The sequence below is a fragment of the Equus asinus genome, chromosome 26, assembly GCF_041296235.1.
Source record: "Equus asinus isolate D_3611 breed Donkey chromosome 26, EquAss-T2T_v2, whole genome shotgun sequence".
In the NCBI taxonomy this organism is placed as follows: Eukaryota; Metazoa; Chordata; class Mammalia; order Perissodactyla; family Equidae; genus Equus; species Equus asinus.
This window is the reverse complement of record NC_091815.1, coordinates 22,814,266-22,839,553: the sequence shown is the minus strand read 5'-3', so window position 1 is coordinate 22,839,553 and position 25,288 is coordinate 22,814,266. Positions and strand designations below refer to the sequence as shown.

The window sequence follows — 25,288 nt, the reverse complement described above, 5'->3', positions numbered from 1 at the left end:
AATACCATTCACAATCGCAACAAAAAGAATAAAATACCTTGGGGTAAATTTAACTAAGGAAGTGAAGGACCTATATAATGAAAATTACAAGGCCTTTCTGAGAGAATTGGATGACGACATAAGGAGATGGAAAGACATTCCATGTACATGGATTGGAAGAATAAACATAGTTAAAATGTCCATTCTACCTAAAGCAATCTACAGATTCAACGCCATCCCAATCAGAGTCCCAATGACATTCTTTACAGAATTAGAACAAAGAATCCTAAAATTCATATGGGGCAACAGAAGACCCCGAATTTCTAAAGCAATCCTGAGAAAAAAGAACAAAACGGGAGGCATCACACTCCCTGACTTCAAAACATACTACAAAGCTACAGTAATCAAAACAGCATGGTACTGGTACAAAACCAGGTGCACAGATCAATGGAACAGAATTGAAAGCCCAGAAATAAAACCACACATCTATGGACAGCCAATCTTCGACAAAGGAGCTGAGGGCATACAATGGAGAAAAGAAAGTCTTTTCAACAAATGGTGCTGGGAAAACTGGAAAGCCACACGTAAAAAAATGAAAATTGACCATTCTTTTTCACCATTCACCAAAATAAACTCAAAATGGATCAAAGACCTAAAGGTGAGATCTGAAACCATAAGGCTTCTAGAAGAAAACGTACGCAGTACACTCTTTGACATCAGTATTAAAAGGATCTTTTCGGACACCATGCCTTCTCAGAGAAGGGAAACAATAGAAACAATAAACAAATGGGAGTTCATCAGACTAAAGAGCTTCTTCAACGCAAATGAAAACAGGATTGAAACAAAAAAACAACCCACTAACTGGGAAAAAATATTTGCAAGTCATGTATCTGACAAAGGCTTAATATCCACAATATATAAAGAACTCCCACAACTCAACAACAAAAAAAGCAAACAACCCAATCAAAAAATGGGCTGGAGGCATGAACAGACATTTCTCCAAAGAAGATATACGGACGGCCAATAGGCACATGAAAACATGCTCATCATCACTGATCATCAGGGAAATGCAAATCAAAACTACACTAAGATATCACCTTACACCCACTAGAATGACAAAAATATCTGAAACTAATAGTAACAAATGTTGGAGAGGTTGTGGAGAAAAAGGAACCCTCATACACTGCTGGTGGGAATGCAAACTGGTGCAGTCACTATGGAAAACAGTATGGAGATTTCTCAAAAAATTAAAAATAGAACTACCATACGATCCAGCCATCCCACTACTGGGTATTTATCCAAAGAGCTTGAAGTCAGCAATCCCAAAAGTCCTATGCACCCCAATGTTCACTGCAGCATTATTTACAATAGCCAAGACGTGGAAGCAACCTAAGTGCCCATCAACAGACGAATGGATAAAGAAGATGTGGTACATATATACAATGGAATACTACTCAGCTGCAAAACAGAACAAAATCATTCCATTTGCAATAACATGGATGGACCTTGAGGGAATTATGTTAAGTGAAATAAGCCAGCTAGAGAAGGATAATCTGTGTATGACTCCACTCATATAAGGAATTTAAAAATGTGGACTAAGAACAGTTTAGTGGATACCAGGGGAAAGGTGGGGTGGGGGGTGGGCACAAACGGTGAAGTGGTGCACCTACAACACGAATAACAAACACTAATGTACAACTGAAATTTCACAAGATTGTAACCTATCATTAACTCAATAAAAAAAATAAAAATAAAAAAAAGATGTCTACTGGGGGGAAGGGTTATGGAAAATTTTTGTTTTCTGTTTAAAAAAAAAAGGATAGACATGAGAATAAAGCTCAACCCTCTTTTTTGTCTTGAACATGGATATGATGCTTGGATATTTGGCAATCAAGTCTATACCTTGAGGTAACAAGCATGAGAACAAAAAGTGACCTGCTAGAGGTGATGGAACAAAAGACAGAAGCAGCCTAGGTTTGATGACATGAGGTAGCCATGGAAACAGTTTGGAATCAACCTCCAATCCTCCTGTTAAGGGAGATAATAAATGCCTTTATTGCTTAAGCCACTACTAGATTCAACTGAAATAATCATTCTAAATAAAAACATCAAGTTTGGTGGTAAAATGATACAGGACTCAAATCAGAATGACCCAATGAGGAGATGTAATAAAGTAGAGGGACATGTTTGCATGTTTAAGGGGAAATAACCGCATTTTCCCAGGTGTGGTTCTTGCTCCCTCACCAACTTTCACTGCAATGCCCATCTCCCTCCCCTCACCCATTTCCTTTCCTCAGCCTCACCTCATCTCTGAGCAAGGTGAATATATAAACAAACTGTGGTCCGTCGATATAATGAATACTACTCTGTGGTAAAAAGGTGTGAACTGTTGATTCACACAACATGGATAAATCTTAAATACATGTTGCTAAGTGAACAAAGCCAGACCCAAAGCCAACATATTGCATGATTCCATTTAAACAATATCCTGGGAAAGATAAAACTGTAGGAACAGAATACAGAGCAGTGGCCGCCAAGGACTGGGGTCGGGGAAGCAGTGACTACAAAGTAGACTCACCCTGGAAAATCTGGGGTGACTAAACTTTTATATATGGTACTCTGCTGGTGAATACACGAAATTGTCAAAATCCATAAAACTATCCAGAACAAAGGATGAATTCTACTGTATGTAAATTTTCATAAATTCAATGAGAATGAAGGTGGAATCCAAAATGGAACGGATCATGCTTTTTGTCACACAAGGTCATGTTCTTTGTCTTACAGAGGCCATGCATATTTTCCTCTATGTTTTATCCTAGAAGTTTTAGGTTTGATATTTATGTCTATGCTCCATTTTGAGCTAATATTTGTAAAGGTGTGATGTGTGTGTCAAGGTTCCTATTTTTTGCATATGGACATCAAATTGTCCAGAACCATTTGCAGAAAAGACCACATTTTTCCACTGAATTGCTTTTCATTTTTATAAAAATAAAGCTGACCATATTTGTGTGACACTATTTCTGGGCCCTCTATTTTATTCTACTGATCTGTGTCTATCTTTTCACCAATAAGTATCATACTGTCTTTATTACTGAAGCTTTAAAGTAAATATTGAAGCTGGTACCGTGAATCTTCTAACTCTGTTCTACTTCAGAACTGTTTTGGCCACTCTATTTCTTTGCCTTTCCCTATACATTTTAGAATCAGTTTTGTGATATCTACAAAAAAGATAGCTAAGAATTTGACTGGGATTGTGTTTAATCTGTAGATAAAATTGAGGGGATATGAAAACATGAGTTTTCCAATCCATGAATGCAGTATATTGCTCCATTATTCTTTTCTTTCTTTTACCAGGGTTTTTTTTTCATTTTCAGCAAACAGTCCTTGTACATATTTTGTAAAATTTAATTCTAAGTATTTTATTATTAGGTGGGGTAATAAAATGGTATTTTAAAATTTTATTTCAAATTCCAATTATTGATTACTCAAATATAAAAATGAAGAACCTTTATACTGATTATGTAGGCTGGAACTATGTTAAAATTACTCAATAATTCTAGGAGCTTTTTTGTAGATTCTTTGTTTGGGGTTTTCTACTTAGAAGATCATATTGTCTTCAAATAGAAACAGTTGTATTTCTTCCTTTCCAGTTTGCATGTCTTTTATGTCTTTTTCTGGCTTTACCGCGTTGGCTAGGACTTAGCACTTGGGACTGCGGTGAATAATAGTGGTAAGAGAGGACATCCTTGCCTTGTTCCCAGTCTTAGGGGTAAAACATTTAGTATCTCACTATTAACTACAATGTTAGCTATAGGGTGTTTTTTAGTTTGTTTTTGCTTTGTTTTGTCTCTTAAGATAACCTTTAGTAAAGGACATTCCTTTCTATTCCTAGTTTGCTGAGAGTTGTTTTTTTCTGGGGTTTTCTTTTTGTGTGTGTGAGGAAGATTGGCCCTGAGCTAACATTTATGCCAATATTCCTCTATTTTATGTGGGATGCCACCACAGTGTGGCTTGACAAGCGGTGCTAGGTCGGCGCCCAGGATCTGAACCTGCAAACCCCAGGCCACTGAAGCAGAGCACACAAACTTAACCACTACACCACCGGGCCAGCCCCAAGAGAGGTTTGTCTTCCATGAATAAATATTGAATTTTGTCAAGTTTTTTCTGCATCTAGTGAGATGAGGATATGGTTCTTCTTCAGCCTCTTATTACGGTGAATTACAGTAACTGATTTTCAAATAATGAACTTGAAATTCATAATGCATTCCCAAGATAAACCCCATTTGGTCATGATATATCCTGTTTATATATTGCTAGATTCGATTTTTCAACTCAATATTGAGGATTTTTGTTTCTAAGTCCATAAGAAATATTGGTCTGTCGTCTTCTTGAAATGTCTTTGCCTGGTTTTGGTATCAGTATAAGGCTGGCCTCATACAATGAGTAGGCAAGTATTCTTCCTCTTCTATTTTCTGGAAGCGTTGTATAGAATCGTTATAATTTCTTCCTTAGATGTTTGCTATTTCACCTGTGAAGTTATCTGGCTGTGGAGTTTACTTTTCAGAAGGTTTTTAACCAGAAATTCAATTTCATTAATAGATATACAATTATTCAGGTTATTTATTATTGAATAAATTTTGGTAGTTTGTGTTTTTAAAAAAAATCTGTCCATTCATTCCCCTTCTTTCTATTTGCTTTGGGTTTAATATGCTCTTTTTTTCTCTCATGTCTTAAGGTGGAAGCGTAGTACTGATTCAAGCTCTTTCTTTTCTAATCATTTATAGTATTTAATGCTATGTATTTCCCTCCAAGTACTGATTCAGCTGCACACCACACATTGTAATATGTTGTATTTTCATTCAAAGTGCTTTTAAATTTCTTGTGAGAGTTCCTATTTGACCCATAGGCCATTAAGAAATGTGTTGTTTAATTTCAAGTATTTGAAGACCTTCCCACATATCTTTCTGTTCTTGATTTCTTGTTTTATTCTGCTATGGTCTGACAACATACTTTGAATGACTTCTATTGTTTTGAAGTTGCTGAAGTTTTTTATGGCCCAGAATACAATCTATCTTGGTGAATGTCCATGAGCACTTGAGGAAGATATGTATTCTGCTGTTGTTGGGTGGGGTGTTCTATAACTGTCACTAACATTTGAACACCGAAAAATTGACGCTGAATACCTGAATGTTAGTTGATAAATGTTTTCTAGGTCTTTTATAACCTTACTGATTTTCTGCCTCCATGTTTCATCAATTATTGAGAGGAGCTTTGAAGTCCCCAACTATAACTGTGCACTTGTCTATTTCTCCTTTTAGTTCTATCAGCTTTTGCCTCATATATTTTGAAGCTCTGTTGCTAGCTGCATATGCAGTTAGCAATTATGTCTTTTTAGAGAACTGACCTCTTTATCATTTATCACTATGTAATGTCTCTCTTCATCCCTGATAATATTCCTTATTCTTGTCTACTTTGTCTAATATTAAAATTGCTACTCCATCTTTCTTTTGATTTGTATTTCTGTGGTATATTTTCCTCTATAATTTATGTTTAATATATCTATCTTTATATTTAAAAAGGGTTTCTTGTAAATAGTATTTAGAGTATCTTTTATCCAATGTGATAAACTCCATCTTCACTTTTAACTGGTATATTTACATCAATGACATTTAAAATAATTATTGACATACTTGGATTAATATCTACCATCTTCTTAGCTGTTTCCTATTTGCTCCATTTGTTCTGCTTTGCTCCGTTTCCTGCCTCTGCTTGGTTTAACTGAGCACTTCAATTATTTTATGATTCTGTTTTGTTTCCTCTATTGAATTATTATTTATACCTCTTTTGAAAAGATACTTCAGTGGTTTGCCTAGGTTTTACAGTATACATTTCTTATTAATCTGAGCCTACCTCCAAATAAGGCTTCATGGCTTCACTTATGGTATAAGGATCTTACAACAATACATTCTAAATTCCTCCCTCCCATTCTTTGTGCTACCATCATATTTTTTACTTTTACCTATGCAATAAACACACAATAGGTAGTTACAATATTTACTTTAGATAATTTATCTTTTAGAGCAATTAAAAATAAGAAAATGAATCTTATTTTACCTGCATTGATTCCAATTCTGATGCTCTTCATTTCTTTGTGCAGATCCAAGTTTAACTGATATCATATTACTTCTACCTAAAGAACTTTCTTTAAGAATTTCCTATAGCGAAGGTCTGTTGGCAATGAATTCTCTTAGTTTTTTATTGTCTGAGAAAGTCTTTATTCTTCATTTTTGATGAATTTTTAAAAAAGATTTTTACTTTTACTTTTCCTCCCAAAGCCCCCCAGTACATAGTTGTGTATTTCTAGTTGTGGGTCCTTCTGGTTGTGGCATGTGGGATGCCGCCCAGGATTCGAACTGGCGAGACCCTGGGCTGCTGAAGCAGAGCACGAGAGTGAACTTAACCACTTGGCCACAGGGCCGGCCCCTGAGGGATATTTTTTCTAGGTAGAGAATCCTGGATTGACAGTTTTCTTTCAGCACTTTAAAAATGTGTCTCCATCATCTTCTTGCTTGTGTGGTACCTGATGAGATGTCTGCTGCATGTGAATCTTATCCTTGTTCTTTAGTAGCTACTGTTTCGTTTTCTCTTGTTGCCTTCAAGATTTTCTTCATCTCTGTTATTCAGCAGTTTAAATATGATATGCCTAAATGTGTTTTTTGTTTGTTTTTATCCTGCTTGGTGGTCTCTGAGTTTGTTGGATCTATGGTTTGATGTCACTAATTTTGGAAAAGTCTCAGCCATTATTTCTTCAAATATTTTTTCTTCCTCATCTTTTCTCTTCTTTGGGATTCCAGTTATGTATATATGAGACTATATATATGCATAATTTTGATTTCCAGCATTTCTATTTGATTCTTTCTTATTGTTTCCACCTCTGTGCTGAAATTACCCATCTGATCCATTACCTTTTAGTCATGATTATTTTAAACTCCCATTAGGTTCTTCCAACATCTATATCATATCTAAGTCTGGTTCTGATGATTGCTTTGTTTCTTTGAAGTGTTTTTTTCCTTGCCTTTTCACATATCTCAGAATTTTTGTTGAAAGTTGGACATCTTAGGTAGTACAGCAGATACAAAATTAAGCACTTCTTATGCTTAGAAATGAGCATGCCTTTCTCTGTCCTAGGTTTTCAGTGCGGGGTTTGTGCTAATCTAGTCACCAGTTGGGTGGAGTCTGAGGTTTGTCACTGTTATGGCTACATTTGGTACACCACAGGCTTCAAAGTCCTCTATGTTCAAGGTATGGGTTGGTTTGCTAGGCTTGTTTTCTCAATGTTATGTTTCTCCCTTGGCTTTGGGTATTCCATTTGTGCTGCTCCCCAGAGAGAATCTCTCTTGCAGGTCTCTCAAGTGTATTCCATTATTATTTCTATTTGATGCTTGTTATCTTAGTTGGGAGATAGGTGAGTGGTGGAGAAAAGAGGTTTCTTATGTTCTCACTAAGCCTTAGTCTTAGGCAGGTACTATGTCCATGGGTCACAGGGATGTGGCATTCACAAGTGCTCTTGCTTCTCCTCCAGCTGTAGTACTAGGCCTAGCACATACTCCTTCCCCATTCCCAAAGGTAGAGCTTTTTTTCAATTCCCTTTCCTAAACTGCAATAGGTTTCAACTTGTGCCCTAAGGTGACAGTTTTTGTCGCTCTTCATTATGCAGATTAAAGTTTTTGTACTGTAGGAAAAATAGGGAAATGGGTCTGGGCTGCTATTCTGCTCCCCAAGCCAGCACTACAAGGAAAAATTTCTCAGGACTCTCCTCCATCGTCCCTATGAGCATCCAATGGGATTCCTGGAAAAAAAGCCTACAAGAGTCTGAAAACTCCTCAAATTTGCAACTCCCTCAGTGGTTTTACACTCTTGCTAGTTGTGTCTTCTTACTGGCTTGCATGGTGTCTGGCAGTGTCTACCCCAGGTGAATGAAGCCTCAAGTCCTCTTTCTCCCAGAAGGCATCTGTTTTTCCTCAGATTTTAGGTTACTTGGTTGCCCTGTAAACTCAGTTCCCTGATGGGCTCAAAAAAAGTTCTTAATTTGTCATTTTTCCAGTTTTTTCCTTGTAAGGGCATAAGCCAACCTCTTTCCAGCTCTCTATGTCCCTGAGTAGAAACCCAAAGTCCCTCCATTACAATAAACTTTTGAGAAATGCTATGTTTGGAAGGCACACAGCAAAAGTCCGCCAGCTTATTTTGGTACGGGGCTCAAAAATGTCTCCCACATGAAGTTAGGATTAAGACAGTATCTTAAAGTTAAGTAAATTAGCTATGTTGGAGTAGTAGGTGGAGAACTGTTATAGGCAAAGCAATAGCAATTGGCAAGGCCTCAGGGAAAAGAGAATATAGTATATTGGAGGAATTCAAAGTTAAGCAGACTAATCAGGGAAATACCTTAGAAACAAATTCTCAGACTAGATGTTCTATTCATAGCAAATGTTATTTTTCTTTCTCCTTTGCAAAGAACTTACTGTGAGGTATATCAATTTGCTCAGTTTCTAAAGTACTATGCATAATTCTCTCCTGAAATGAGCTCTAATACAGTTAAAATACACATAACTTGGGCATCTACAACACCATCACCACCATTATCATCATCATCATCATCATCATCTATGCCTGACTGAATCCAAATTTTGCCAAAAACCCAAAAATCATTTAGAGCCCTACCCCTGGCTGCATTTCCCAAAGCAATTCTCTATACAGCCTGAGCTAACTTACACACTTGGGGATATGGCTCCCTGGTGAATAACTGAATATTTTCTTTTCACTACCCCCCAAACGTCTCTCCACTATTCCCATGTGTCCCTGGATTCCAGGTCCTACCACTCCATTTGGCAATACGTTTAAATTCTGGGGGCGGGGGGGGGGGGGTATGCTATTTATAACTATGTATTTCTTAAAAAATACAGAACACTTGCTCCCTTAAAAGCCACTGCATATGACTGTCCCCTACCTGAAAACCATCTCCTGATTACTGATCAGCTCCATCTTTCATTTGACCAACGCCTTCCTGTCCTTAAAGAAGTCTAATTAAGAACTACTTTATCCCTTGATTGGGATACCCTTCTATTTTGATCTATCTTACTCCTATATCCCATGGGCTTACCTGATTTGTGGCATTTATCATTCTGCAATAGAATCTGTTCATTTGTCTCCCTAGGACTATGAACCACTTATGACAGGGACCACTTACATGGCTTCTTCATGGCCTAGTACAATCACTTACATATGAAAGGGTGCAGTAAAAGTTTGTGCAGTGAATTTAAAATAACTATGATTAATATGTTGAGGGCTCTAATGGAAAAATTAGGAGAACAGATGAGTAAGATGAGCTGAGAAATAGAAACTATAAGAAAGAATCAAAAGGAATGCTAGCAATCAAAACTACATTAACAGAGGAGTACCTAAATATATAAAGCAATTATTAACAGACATAAAAGGAGAAATAGGCAGTAAACACTCCACTTTAACACTGCACTTAGACTAATGGATAGATCATCCAAACAGATGATCAATAAGGAAACACTGGCCTTAAATGACACATTAGACCAGATGGACTTAGTAGATATATACAGAACATTCCATCCAAAAACCACAGAATACACATACTTTTCAAATGCACATGGTATTTCAAATAAACAATCTAACAGTGTACCTAAAGGAACTGGAAAAAGAAGAACAAACCAGCCCCAAATCAGTAGAAGGAAGGAAACAATAAAAATCAGAGCAGAAATAAATGAAATAGAGACTAAAAAAAAGGAAAAAATATCAATGAAACTGAGAGCTGGTTCTTTGAAAATATAAAGGAAATTGACAAACTTTTAGCTAGACTCACCCAGAAAAAAGAGAGAAGGCTCAAATAAACAAAATCAGAAATGAAAGAGAAGAAATTGCAACAGACGCCTCAGAAATACAAAGTTTTTAAGAGAATACTACAAAAAGGTATATACCAACAAATTAGATAATCAAGAAGAAATGGATAAATTCTTAGAATCATACAACCTTTCAAAACTGAATCAAAAAGAAACAGAGAATTTGAGTAGACCAATCATCAGTAAGGAAAGTGAAACAGTAATCAAAAACCTCCCAAAAAACAAAAGTCCAGGACCAGACAGCTTCCCTCATGAATTCTACCAAACATTCAAAGAAGACTTAGGGGCTGGCCCGGTGGTGCAGTGGTTAAGCACACACATTCCGCTTCTCAGCAGCCTGGGGTTTGCCGGTTCAGATCCTGGGTGCGGACATGGCACCACTTGGCACGCCATGCTGTACTAGGCGTCCTACACATAAAGTAGAGGAAGATGGGCATGGATGTTAGCTCAGGGCCAGGCTTCCTCAGCAAAAAGAGGAGGACTGGCAGTAGTTAGCTCAGGGCTAATCTTCCTCAAAAAAAAAAAAAAAAAAAGAAGTATCAAAGAAGACAATACCTATCCTTCTGAAACTCTTCCAAATAATTCAAGGGGAGGGGAAGCTTCCTGACTCATTCTATGAAGCCAACATTACCCTGATATCAAAACCAGACAAGGACAACACAAAAAAAGAAAGTTACAGGCCAACATCACTGATGAACATAGATGCAAAACTCCTCAACAAAATACTAGCAAATCGAATACAACAATACATTAAAAAGATCATACACCATGATCACATGAGATTTACTCCAGGGATGCAGGATGGCTCAACATCCACAAATCAATCAATGTGATATACCACAAAATGAAGAATAAAAATCACACAATCCTCTCAATAGATGAGGAGAAAGCATTTGATAAGATAGAGCATCCATTTATGATAAAAATGGGTATAGAAGGAAAGGACCTCAACAAAATAGAGGCCATATATAACAAACCCATAGCTAATATCATTCTCAATGGAGAAAAACTGAAAACTATCCCCCTAAGAATAGGAGCCAGACAAGGATGCCCACTTTCACCACTCTTACTTAACATAGTATTGGAAGTCTTAGCCAGAGTAATTAGGCAAGAAAAAGAAGTAAACGGGATCCAAATTGGAAAGGAAGAAGAGAAACTGTCACTATTTGCAGGTGACACGATTTTATATACAGAAAACCCTAAAGAATCCACCAAAACTCTTTTAGAAATAATGAATACAGTAAAGTTGCAGGATATGATCTCACCATACAAAAATCAGTCGTGTTTGTATATACTAACAAGGAAGTAGCAGAAAGAGAAATTAAGAATACAATCCCATTTACAATTGCAACAAAAAGAATAAAATACCTAGGAATAAACTTTATCAAAGAGGTGAAAATCTGTACACTGAAAACTATAAAACGTTGGAACAAACTGAAGAAGACAAAAAGAAATGGAAAGATATTCTATGCTCTTGGATTGGAAGTATTAACATAGTTAAAATGTCCATACTTCCTAAAGCAATCTACACATTCAATGAAATCACTACAAAAGATCCGATGACATTTTTCACAGATATAGAACAGAGAATCCTAAAATTTATACAGAACAACAAAAGACCCTGAACAGCGAAAGAAATCCTGAGAAAAAAGAACAATGCTGGAGGTCTAACACTCCCTGATTTCAAAATATACTACAAAGCTATAGTAACAAAAACAGACACACAGATAAATAGAACAGAATTGAGAACCCAGAAATAAACCCATACATCTATGGACAGCTAATTTTCGACAAGGGAGCCAAGAAGGTATAACAGAGAAAGCAAAGTCTCTTCAATTAATAATGTGGGAAAACTGGACAGCCACATGCAAAAGAATGAAAGTAGACCATTATATTACACCATACACAAAAATTAACTCAAAATGGATTAAAGACTTAAATGCAAGAACTGAAACCATGAAACTCCTAGGGAAAAAAAAAAGGTAGTACGCTCTTCCACATTGGTCTTAGCAGCATATTTTCAAGTACCATGTCTGACCAGGCAAGGGAAACAACAGAAAAAATAAACAAATGGGACTACATCAAACCAAAAGCACAGCAAAGGAAACCATCAAGAAAACCAAAAGACAATCTAACAATTGGGAGAAGATACTTGCAAACCATATATCTAATAAGGGGTTAATATCCAAAATATATAAAGAACTCATACATCTCAACAATAATAAAACTAACAACCCAATTTAAAAATGGGCAAAAGATCTGAACAGACATTTCTCCAAAGATGATATACCAATGGCCAATAGGCACACTAAAAGATGTTCAATATCATTAACTATTAGGGAAATGCAAATTGAAACTACAATGAGTTATCGCCTCATGCCCATCAGAATGGCTATAATTAACAAGACAGGAAATAGGTGTTGGAAAGGGTGTGGAGAAAAGGGAACTCTCATACACTGCTGGATGGAGTGCTAACTGGAGCAGCCACTATGGAAAACAGTACGGAGATTCCTCAAGAAAACAAGAACAGCACTACCATAGGATCCAGCTATTCCACTGCTGGGTATTTATTCAAAGAACATGAAAACATGAATGTGTAAAGATACATGCACCCCTATGTTCACTGCAGAATTATTCACAATAGCCAAGACTTAGAAGCAACCTAGGTGCCCATTAAGGGATGAGTGGATAAAGAAGATGTGGTAAATATACACAATGGAATACTATACAGCCATAAAAATCTATGAAATCTGGCCATTTGTGACAACATGGATGGATCTTGAGGGTATCATGCTAAGTGAAATAAGTCAGAGGGAGAAAGTCAAATACTGTATGATCTCACTCATAAATAGAAGATAAAAACAACAACAAACAAACACACAGAGAAAGAGATCGTATTGGTGGTTACCAGAGGAAAGGGAAGAGGAAGGACAGAAAAGGGGTGATTAGGCATACGTGTATGGTGATGGATGGTAATTAGTCTTTGGGTGGTGAACATGAAGTAATCTACACAGAAATCAAAATATAATGATGTACACTTGAAATTTACATAATGTTATAAACCACTGTTACAGTAATAAAAAAAGTACCAAACAAAAATAAAATTAAAAAAAAATACATTAACAGAAATGAAGAACGCCTTCAATGGGTTCATCACTAGATTCAAAATAGTTGAGGAAACAATCAGTGAATTTGAAGATAGGTCAACAGAAACCCCCCAAACTGAAATGCAAAAAGAAAAAATAAAAAACAAAATAGAAGAGAACATCCAAACTATGGGACGACATCAAAAGGTATAACATATCCATAACCGGAATACCAAAAGAACAACTAAGTGAAACAGAAGAAATGTTTTAAGTAATAATGGCCATGAATCTTCCAAATTAACGACAGACATCAGACCACAGACCCAGGATGCTCAGCGAACACCAAGCAGGATAAATACCAAAAAGCCACATGTAGGCATATCATACTCGAACTGAAGAAAATCAAAAAAGAGAAAAATATGCAAAGAAACCAGAGAGAAATAACACCTTACCTCTAAAGCAACAAGGATAAGAATTACAGCAGAATTCTCGTCAGAAACCATACAAGCAAGAAGAGAGTAGAGTGAAATATTTAAAATGTTAAAAGAAAAAATCTACCAACCTAGAATTCTCTATCCAGGGAAATTATCCTTCAAAAGTGAAGGAGAAATAAAGACTTTCTCAAATAAGCAAAAACTGAAAGAATTCATCACCAATAGACCTATCTTGCAAGAAATGTTAAAAGTGAGGAAAAATGATATAGGTCAGAAACTTAGATCTATATAAAGGAAGGAAGAGCATCAGAGAAGGAATAATAAAGGTAAAATAACATCATCTGGTTCTTTTATTCTTAATTGATCTAAAAGATAAATGTCTATTTAAAGCAATAATTATAACAATGCATTGGGTAATTACAGCACATGGATAAGTGAAATGAATGACACAATGTCACAAGGAATGGGAGGGAAGAATTGGAAAATCTGTTATAAAGTCCTGGCAACATAGCATTTTTGGAAAGTGAACTCAGATTAGTTAAAAATATGTATTATAAACTCTAAAGCAACACTAAAATTTTTGAAAAGCATAAATGATACAGTAAAACTGAGATAAAATGAAAGCATATAAAATACTCAATGAAAACCAGAGAAGTTAGAAAAAGGAAGGGGAAAAAAGAAAGAGCAAACGGAACAAATAGAAAACAGTTATGAAGATGGTTGACGTTAATCCAATTACATAAATAATCACATGAAGTATAAATGGTCTATACATACCAGTTGAAAAATAGATTGCAGAATGGATAAAAACATCAACACCCAACAATATGTGTCTACAAGAAACTCACTTTAAATATAAGCACTCAGATAGGTTAAAAGCAAAGAGATGGGAGTGACATCAGTAAAAATGGAAAAGTAGGGAACTCTAGGGGTCTATCTCTCCCCAGAAACTGAAAAATCTGGCAAAACCTGTCAGAATCAACCTTACAGGAACCGTGGGAGATAGTGAAATGTTACAACAATGAAGTGAACACTTAACCAGGAGAGAGGCAACTTGAACATGGTAGGAGACCCGTGTGGCATTCTAACTAACCTGAATAGGTGAATACAATTCACAAAAGAAACAAAAACTCTAAGCCACTAGGAATAATTCGACCAACAGCTGTGTGAGAGCCTAATCAAGAAAACATATTCAGTTTATTGAAGTTTAAAAAAGTGGTTCTAAATAAATACCATGCTTAAAAACAGGAAAAGTCAACATGGTAAGGATGCCAGTTTTCCCAACAGTATCTATAAAATTAATATAATTGCAATCACAAATCCCAAGAGGTTTTTTTCATTCAACTTGTCAAACCAACCTTCAAATTTAAGATGAAAGAGCTGAAAAAAGTGAGAGGAGGAAAGACATGGATAGTAAGCTACAATTTATCTAAGAAAAGCGACATGAATTTATACACAAAAACACATTTACTTCTATTAAAAAATGGAATATAACTCCCCTAAAACTAAAAAATGCTAAAAAACAGTTAGTAATAGGAGTAGAGAAGGAATAAGGTGGTAGAGATACAAATAGAATAAAAATGTTTTGTATATTTGTTTTGCATATACTTTAATATACTTTGTTTTGTATATTTGATTCTCTAGCTACCTAAATATTTTACACAATTATAAGACAAAATTAAAACAAATGTTAAAACAAAAGCTATACCTAAAAATCAAAATCAAAATGAAACAAATGAACCTAATTATATATCACACTTGTGGCTTAACCACACAGAGAAATTAGTTCTAGTTACTACAAAGCACAATAATTGGACTGTTCTTCCCTAGAGGGCCATATGCTAAGGACAACAGATCCATAAAGAAATGTTAAATTACTTGCAGTAGGAATATTCTAAGTATTGATAATATTGCTCTGACACTATCTTATTTATATATGCATATACACATCTATAGATGGACGGATAGATGAACAAAAAAAATACAAAAATAAAACCAAAGTAAAGGCCCTGTAATTTAAAATTTTTTAGACTGGAAATAGCAGTTTGAACTGATGAAGCCTATTCTGTTAAAAATAATTCCTGCTAACTTAATGAATCTTGAAAACATGCCAAGTGAAAGAAGTCAGTCACAAAACACCACATATAGTATGATTTCATTTATATGAAATGTCTGGAATAGGCAAATTTATAGATACAGAAAGCAGATTAGTGGTTGATTATTAAACTGGGGGGAGGGAAGGGAATATGAGATTGACTGCTACTGGGTATGACATTCCTTTTGGGGGGACAAAAATGCTCTAAAATTGTATTATGGTCATGGGTACACAACCCTGTGAATCTATTTTTTTTAAAAAACATTGAATTGTACACTTTAAATGTGTAAAATGTATGGTATGTGAATTATATCTCAATCAAGCTGTTAAAAATTTTTTTAAAATATATTTCCTAGCTCTCTCTACACACACACACAGAAGCCTAAAAACAATGACTGTGCCAGCAGCAATAAGCACTGCAATTCTGGTCTCAAAATACCATTTCCCAATAAGAGGAATCAGGCCACTGTAGGGAAATGCCTGATGCCACACCCAGGGCCAGAAATGTTCGAAATGATCCTGAAGTAACCTGTCACACCAGAAATGTTGTACACTCTCACAGACTTCTGGGGATGTGATAAAAAGACTCTGAAGCCATCTTGAAGAGATAACCAAAAATGGGAATATTTGAGCTTCAAAAAGAAAATAACTACAATAGTTTGAAACATACCAAACATGTTAAAATCCATGACTATGTAATAGTAATAATAACAAGAACTCATTGGGAAATGCTAGGGAACCAATTCAATAGCCTGAAAACCTATAAGAGGGAAAGAATCAATTTATTCTGCCTTCCCTGTACAAACTGTACTTCAAAATAACCAGAGTTGATGAGGGAAATTTTTCTCTTTAGGAAAATATTCCAGGTAGTAAGTGAAGAAGGAATGATAAAACTCTAATATCATCATTTTGTAACCCCTACTGAAATAAAGCTGAAATCATCCATGTTTTTTAAAACCAGTACGGTGGTAAAAAGAGGGATTGTTGTATTTTGAAAACATTTTACAACTAAAGGGAAAAATATCCTTCTTTCTCTCTACCTTACTTCCGCTAGTACTTCAACCCAACAGTCTTACAACCCCATCAGGAACTTGCACTCCTTCATTCTGCCAATTTTTTTTTTACCATTCCTCACCCGCTTCTTATCCTCATTTTCCAACTTACCTGGCCTAAAATCCACAATCAATATAATTAATACCTGTCAACTTAGACTCCCCTGCCTCTCTCTCACACTATTCCTACTTATCTCTTGCAAGCAACACTTTGGTTAAACCCAACTCTCCCTGTCTGTGGCTACAACTGCGCAGATGAACACTGTGGGAGAAAAATCGAACCACCACGTGGAATGGGCTCACTCTAAATTCACGAAAACTAACATCAAGTGGGTCTTCGGTGCTGCCTGGAAATCATATTATATTTCTCTACTCTATTCTCTGTCCCACTTTCCTAAGTGATTATTTTATTCTTTTCCTCTTTCCTCAAACCCCTAACATTTGCTCTTGTTATTTAAGGACATGTCTACAGTATTCCTCCCCTTTCGCTCCTGCATCAAGTTTCGCTCTCTATTGAATCATTTCAATCAGTATACAGAGTTACCATATACCTCCTAACTCCATCTACCATTCCATTTTACTCCTGCCATTTACAGAAAAACTTATAGAGTTGTCTATACTTGGTATGTCCCATTTTTCTTCTCCAGTTCTCTCTTTGGCCCCATACTCCACTCTTCAGGGTCACCAATGACTTTCACGTTGTTAAATTCAATGTTCCTTTCTCCGTCCTCATTTTACTTGGCCTCTCAGCAGCATCTGACACCGTTCTTGTTAAAACTATTCTTCTCATGGTTTCCAGGCTATCATACTCATCTAGTTTTCTTCCAACCACTCTAGCTAGTCCCTTTCAATCTCTTTTGCTGGTTCCTTCTCACTTCCCAGACTTTGTACCGTTGGAGTTACCCAGAGATAAGTCCTTTACCTCTACATTTTTCTATCTACTCTACCCTCTAAGTGATCTTATCAGTCTATCGGCTTTCAAAATCATTTATATGGGGACTGGCCCTGTGGCCGAGTGCTTAAGTTCGCGCACTCTGCTTTGGCAGCCCAGGGTTTCGCCAGTTCAAATCCTGAGCATGGACATGGCACCGCTCATCAGGCCATGCTGAGGCGGCATCCCACATGCCACAACTAGAAGGACCCACAACTAAAAATACACAACTATGTACTGGGGGGCTTTGGGAAAAAAAGGAAAAATAAAATCTTTTAAAAAAAATCCATTTATATGCTGATAATTCCCAAATGTTATGTCTCTAGCCTAGATCTTAGATCATTCTTTTAAACTTCAGACTTGAATATCCCACTGCCAACTTAATATCTGCACCTAAATGTCTAGTGAGCATCCCACACTTCACATAATATAGTCCAAACTGAAGTCTCACTATCTCCCTACGCCCCAAGTCAGTGCTTCCTACTTTCTTTCCCTTCTCAGTTAGTGACAACTCCATTCTTCAGGTTGCTCAGGTAAAAAATATCGTGTCATCCTGTCACACTTACACTCCACATCAGTTCTGTCAGCAAATTATGTCAGCTCCACCTTTAAATTACATCTGGTACATGACTACTACTCACCATTTTTACCACTCTGGTCCAGGTCGCCAACATCTTTTCCCTAGATTATTGCAATAGTCTCTTGATTGGTCTCTCTGCTTCTGCCTTTGCCCCCACCCTCCTCCTCCATTTTTCTTCCTGCAGTCCTCTCATCAGAGCAGCCAAAGCAATCCTCCTAAATTGTAAGCAGATATCACTCCCATGCTCAAAACTCTCCAACAGCTTCCCATCTCATTCAGAGTAAAAGCTAAGATCATCAACATGGCCCATAAGGCCCAACCTGATCTGCCCTCCTTCCGTCTACTCACCATTCTTCTCTCCTCTCTCACAGCTCTCCTACTCGTTTGCTCTACTTCAACCACCAGCCTCTTCATTGTTCCAGGCATGTTCCCACCTCAGGGCCTTTATAACTGTCGTTCTCTCTGCTTGGAATAACCTTCTCTCAATTACATGCATAACTAGTTCCTACACTTCCGTCACATCTTTATTATTACATTTTCAGGATGCCTTCCTGGCTACCCCATCTAAAACTCCAACTCCCATCCCTAACTATATATCCTCCTGCTTTGCGTTTTCTCTTAGAATTTTTCACTATTTAATATATGTTATATTTAAATTACTTACCTCATTTATTATCTGGCCCACAACAAAGTACCATGACAGCAGGGAGTTTCTCTCTTTTGTTCAATGCTACGTCCCAAGCATCTAGAATTGTTCCCGTCACGCAGACAGCATTCAATAACTGGCCCGTGGATGAATGAATCCTTAATATGTGAAGAACTCTGGAAAAGAAATCTGAAAATAGAACACTGCTTTAGAAAAATACTTTAGAAAACAATTCACAAAAGAGATTTTTTAAATGCTTGACTTTAGTAGTAATCAAGCAATTGCAAATTAAAGAAATTATTTTACATCTATGAGGTTAACAAAGATTACTAGTATTAATGATATCCATTGTTATCAAGGGTGTATGAATACAGGCAGTCTCATACTATGCCCATAATACTGTAGATTATTGGGAATTTACAGGAGAGTAATTGGATAGATAGGGAGCCTTTATAGCGCATATATTTTGACCTATCAGTTTCACTTCCAGGAGCCTGGCCCCCAACAAAAAAATAAATTAGGAAATTGCACTAGGAAACATGTGCCAAATAGTCGCTGATAAACACATTTTTTATAGTGGCAAGAAGTTGGAAAGAATCAAATTACCCATCAACGTGGGTAAATGCATTAAAATGTTTTCTATGAGAAGCTTTAAAATGATGACATAGATCTGTAATTGTTTAAATGGAAAGATAGTAATTGCGTACCGTTAAATGACAAAGCTGGGTTACAGAACAGTATGTATAGTCTGACTACAATTTTTAAGCTATTATGCACATAAATAATAATACAAGAATGCATGTGTAGGTATTCAAAGAGGGAGGGGTTAAAACATGGGAAGTCAATTTTGATAGTAGCTGATAGAATTACGAATGATTTTGGTTTTCCTTGAGCTTTTCCGCATTTTGCGATTTGGGGCAGGGAGTTGGGGGCAAGGAGCAAGAAGTCTGTATGCACACAAAACAACGTGGCTAATACACGAAAATAAGATTTAAAATAACCAAATATTAAAATAAAGTGCTGGGGCTATTGATATCAAACATAAAAACATACTTCCAATGACCATAACCGAAGGAAGGAAGCACGGATACAGTCTCACAATCTACACACACAGCCGTACCCTCTCTTCCAATCACGGGGGTTCTCATTCACTCGCGACCCCGCCGTGATGCAAGCTCGCACCCACGTTCGTACCGAAACATAAAGGAAAAGCACATCCACAAAATCCGCTTAAACACACGGTCCCACGGCCACACTGAGCCACAGACAAATGTCTGGCAAATACAGGCACCTCACGCCACACGCCCACGGCCTCGGGCACCACCCGAGGGGCACAGCCCGGCCGGCATCCTCCTCCAACACCACAGCCGCCGGCTCCGCAGGCCCCGCTCCCACCCAGCACAAAGAGTCCCAGCCTGGGAGCTCGCGGCTTCCCGAGGACTCACCGCCGAGTCGCAGACACAGGCCCCAAGTCCACACTTCAACGCCCCCCGAATGGCACAGCCGGCGCGGGCGGAGGAAGGGGCACCCCGGGGTCAGCGCCGGCAGCCGCTGAGGCAGCACAAGCCTCGGTCCGTTAGGCGCAGGACAACACTTCCCAGCGGCCCCCGCGGCTCACCGGGCGGGACTCGCCTTCCTGTTTGCGAGCGGCGGGAGTAAGCGACCGCGGCGGGCAAGGGCGCCCGGATCTGCCCAGGACGCTCAGCTTAGAGTTCTGCCGCAGCGGCCTCCCTAGAGCCCGGCCCTCGGAGCAGGGAGTGCAAGCTGGCGCTGAGAAGAATCCGACAAGGTCCGCACCTTTCCTACCCCGGACTACATTTCCCAGAGGCCCTCGCGGCCCACGTCTGTTTTCTGCCGAAAGTCGCTTTCTCCCTGCAGTTGGCTGGAATCTTCGGGTTTCCAGGGTTATGGTACCTGATGAGTGAAGGAAGCACCGCAGAATTGGTTTAGTTCCGTCTGGCCCGGGCTGCCCCGGGGACTGGACTTCAGCGGAGGAGTGGCATTGTGTGACCCTATGTGGGAGATTTTGGCTGGGGAGTTTTATGGGGACGAGAGATTCTGTGGTCCAGTGACTCTTGGGGTCGTGCGAATTTGCGGCTATTTGTGTGACCATGGTCGCGTCGTATGTTGTGCCCGTTTGATTCTGACCCTGCAGTTTTGTCAGAGACAGCGTATTTGTGTCAATTCTTTGTGTGTATTTCTGCTTTTCTGACCCGCCCCTGTTACAATATTGAAACTTATAAAGTTAAGTCAGTAAACCAAAACAAGTCTCCAAAATATTAACTGGGAGAAATTGTAGACATTTGTGAGTCTGTATTACTGAAAACACCCGCACCCATGCTTTTTTACACTGTTTTACTCCACATCTGGTGTGTGTTATATGGACAAAGGTGATGCAGGGAATTTAGAAAGATATTGTTGAAGAAGGCGAAGACATTGAGCCATCAAATGAAAGTTCACGTCAAGAATTCAACGTAGCCTCAACATCAGGAATGAAAAATGTAAGTGGGAAAGTGGAGAAGTAACCAGGAGCAAAAACCTTAGGATCTAGCAAACTGGACTGTGTGTCCCTCCTGCCCTAAAAGACCTGATTCTTTCTTCGGCATTTCATATGGGTTCTGCTCCGACTTCAGAAGAATTAAAAAACAATTGACACAGTTGAAGACTCATTGCAATAGAGACTAAAATGGAGAAAGCATCTATGAAAACACTAGTGTACGCTTTTGTGCTATGGTGTGTTGGCAAAGAGAACAAAAAGCTACAGACCACGGCATGTGAAATATCAGGAACTTGTAGTCGTTGAAGGTATCACAAGGGCTTCTGGCTCCTAAGCTTCCATCAACCTACGCGAGCCCCGAGGACTGAGTTATCTCTAGGATGCGGTAGAACTTAGTCTTCTCTTCCCAGCCTTCCTTTCACTAAATGATAATGATCACTGTTTCAGAGTAGTGTGAATCTTTGTCTGGGAAGGGACAAGAAACTTCCCATCAAACACCACGTAGAACATGTCTTCCATCTAAGTTTTGCTTATTTGTCATGTGTCTTTACCAACAGTACATATTTTTCTGTCTACTGTAAGAATTCTTTCTGCTAATCATTCTGTTCAGAAATGAGAGAAGAACAGAGTTTGTTCTATGTCCATCCACCTTCCTGATTTCACTTTTTATACTTGTAGATGTCTATTTCTCCTTTTATTTCTGTTAAACTTTGCTTTCTATATTTTGAAGCTCTCTTAATGGATGATACATATTTAGAGTTGTGATAGCTTCTTGTTGGATTGATCTAATAGGCAATAATGGAATTTACTCTTGATTTATAATATTGCTTTTTGTCTTATTCTATTTCGATATTACTATATCTTCACCATCCTTTTGGCTAGTAGATGGTTTATCTTTCTCTGCTCTTTTACTTTTAACTTTTCTATTTATATATAATGAGTATGTCTCATTAAACAGCATTAGTTTAAATAAATATGACAATCTTACTCTTTAATTTGACATGTGTAGTGAATTTACATTAAATGTAGTTGGATTTTGGTCTGCCACCTTAGAATTTTTTTTCTTTTTGACCTAGCTCTTTAAAAAATTTAACTTTTTATTTTGAGATAATTCTAGATTTTCATGCAGTTGTAAGAAATAATTTAGAGACATCCATGTACCCTTTATCCAGTTTCCCCCAATGGTAACATCTTGCAAAACTATATACAGTATTGCAACCTGGGTTTTGACATTGATACAGTAAAAATTTAGAATATTTCCATCATCACAAGGATCCTTCATGTTGTCCATTTATGGCCACACCCACTTCCCTCTTCCCCGCAGCCCCTTCCTTAAAGCCTGGCAACTCTAATTTGTTCTCCATCTCTATAATTTTTCCTTTCAAGAATATTACATAAATGGAATCATAAAGTGTGTAATTTGAGTATTGGCTTTTTCACTCAGCATAATTCCCTAGATATTCATACATGTAGTTACATGTGTAAATAATTCATTCCTTTTCTTGCTGAGTAGTATTTCATGTGGATATACCACAGTTGGTTTAGCCATTCACTCATTGGAGGACATATGGGTTGTTTCCAGCTTTTGGCTCATATAACTAAAGCTGCTATGCAAATTCATGTATAGTTTTTTTGTGTGAACATAAATTTTCATTTCTTTCAGGTAAGCATCTAGGAAAGTTTTAGAAGGAATTTGGCAATTTATACCAAAGAAAAGCACCTATCTGGGATTTTGATTGAGATTGTGTTGAGTATATAGGTCAATTTGGGGAGAGTTGACATCTTTCAAATAGTGAATCTCATGACTCTTGAACACAGTATATATCTCCGTTTACTTAGGTCTTCTTTAATTTCTCTCAGTAATATTTTGTAGTTTTTAATGTACAGGTAATGTAATCTTCTGTCAGATTTACCCCTAAGTATTTCAGAGTTTTTGACGCTATTGTAAGTGGTATTTTTTTATTTGAATTTTCAATCATTCACTGCCAATATATAGAACTACCAGTGATTTTTGTACCTTGTGGTCTGTTACCTTGCTAAACTCACTTAGTATTTCTACTAGAATTTTGGAAGTTCCATTGGATTTTCTACATAGATGATCATGTCATCTGTGAAAAAAGACAGTGGTACCTATTCCTGTCTATTGTGAATAGTGGTACCTATTCCTATTCCAATCTGCAGGTACAGGATGGACCCACACCCAAAATTTGCTTGGGATGTTGAAACTGATGACACACCGCGCGCGCACACACACACACACACACACACACACACCCCCAAGAGAGTATGAAAAGTTTTATTATCCACACAATGAAGTTTTCTAGGGAAAGCAGGGCAGGCTTCCCTAGAAAGTCTGCAAATGGTTTGCAACAGCAAGGAAAAGACGTTGGCATGGAGTGTTTATGGCAGATGCTTACTTGGTTTAAATCTTCTGCTTGTGCCAAGGGAGGGAGCACCTGAGCTTGCCCAGATATGGGGCATAAGAGAAAGAAGAAGGAGTGAAGCTTAAAAGCTGTGAGCAGCTTCTGCGGCTGCTCCTAGTACTGTTTGTGTGCTCTTTCCGTGCAAACCTGGTGAAACAGCAGCTGAGGAAATTCAGGCCCTCTCCACGGCTGAGGAAAAGCCCAAGGAAGGAGTCAAAACTGACAACAACAACTGTAATAATTTGAGGGTGGTGGAGCAGGAGGCCCTGTGGTGCAGTTTAAGATTAAGAGGCGTACGCCACTGAATAAACTAATGACAGCCTATTGTGAATGGCAGGGTTTGTCAATGAGGCAGATCAGAGTCCAATTTGATGGGGAGCCAATCGATGAAACAAACACACCTGCTCAGTTGGAAATGGGGGGTGAAGATACAATGGATGTGTTCCAGCAGCAGACAGAAGGTGTCTGCTAAAAAAGGAACATTCTACTTTACTCCAGAACTCTGTCCTCTAGACCAAGAAGACATTCTCACTTAGAAAAACACTATTTGGTTCCACCACATCCTGACTACTACAGTATAGTTTTCTCTAGTCTTTCATTTTGCCTTTCCCCATTCCTTCATTGTACATAAAGTAACTGGTGTATGTGCACAAGCATACTGCTTTTTCAAAACATTGCTTTAAATAGCCAATGGTATGTTTTGATTGACATCAAATGGAGATGGGATGGGGAAAAATACTGGTTCTGTGAAAATACTCCCTTTCTATTAGTGGCATGCTCCTTCAGCTCTTATCTTTATATTCTGGTAACTTATTTTGCTCTCAGTTTAACAAAAAAGAACAACATAAGAATCCTTGCATACCTTGTTCAGTTGGAGAGTTTTAATGTTTTTATTTATCATTGTAAAACCAAGGGCAATTTTATAACTGTTTTTTGTACATAGCTGTTATATGTAGGGCAATCTGTCTTTGAGTAGGGATAAATTAAAAGAAATGAATCCTAGATAGCTTTACGTTCAAGTCAAGCATCTTGTTGTTTAAATAAACTTTTTTTTAAAAAAGCAACTATACATAACCAAACATCTAAAAATGGAATCAGACTCTTCATTACACTATCAAATCTGTATGCTATTTATTTCTTTTTCTTTCCTGATTTCACTGGCTAAAACCTTCCATACAAGATTGACTGGAAGTGGGGACTTTGCTGTCAAAGTGGATATCTTTGCTGTGCACCTGATGTTGGAGGGAAGGTATTCAGTTTTGTATTAAGTGAGATGGTAGCTGAAGGGTTTTGGTAGATGGCCTTCGTTGGGTTGAGAAATATTTTTTCTTTTTCTAGTTTGCTAAGTATACTTATCAGGAATGGATATTGATTTTTGTCAAATGCTTTTTCTGCATCCATTGATATGGTAATAATGTTTTTCTCTTTTAGTTTCTTAATATGTTGAATTACTCTGGGCTTCAAATCTTAAACCAATCTTATATTCCTGGGATAAACACTGCTTGGCCATTATGCCTTATCATTTTTATATATTGTTGGATTCAATTTGCTAAAATTTTATTAAGAATTTTTGGCAAATAGGTTCATGAGGGATATTGGTCTGCAGTTTTAGGGGGAGTAATGTTTCTGTCTAGATAACTCA

The 25,288-nt window shown here is 37.5% G+C and overlaps 1 protein-coding gene and 1 pseudogene across 2 annotated transcripts in view; one reads left to right on the top strand and one right to left on the bottom strand.

Annotated features, from left to right (window-relative positions):
- Window positions 1–20,542, bottom strand: part of LOC106836111 (zinc finger protein 569) — a 56,945-nt gene extending 36,403 nt beyond the window's left edge. The window contains exons 1-2 of one of the 2 annotated variants that reach the window (XM_014848729.3): window positions 20,172–20,542; window positions 18,745–18,915 (exon numbers count right to left, since the gene is read on the bottom strand). In XM_014848729.3, the coding sequence (XP_014704215.3) occupies window positions 18,745–18,749 (5 nt within the window). In that variant the 5' untranslated portion in view covers window positions 18,750–18,915; window positions 20,172–20,542. The remainder of the gene's footprint in view (window positions 1–18,744; window positions 18,916–20,171) is intronic. The other variant, XM_070498977.1, reaches the window with a different exon arrangement.
- An 870-nt stretch (window positions 20,543–21,412) lies between these two features.
- Window positions 21,413–24,245, top strand: LOC123281310 (small ubiquitin-related modifier 2 pseudogene; annotated as a pseudogene).
- Window positions 24,246–25,288: the final 1,043 nt, after the last annotated feature.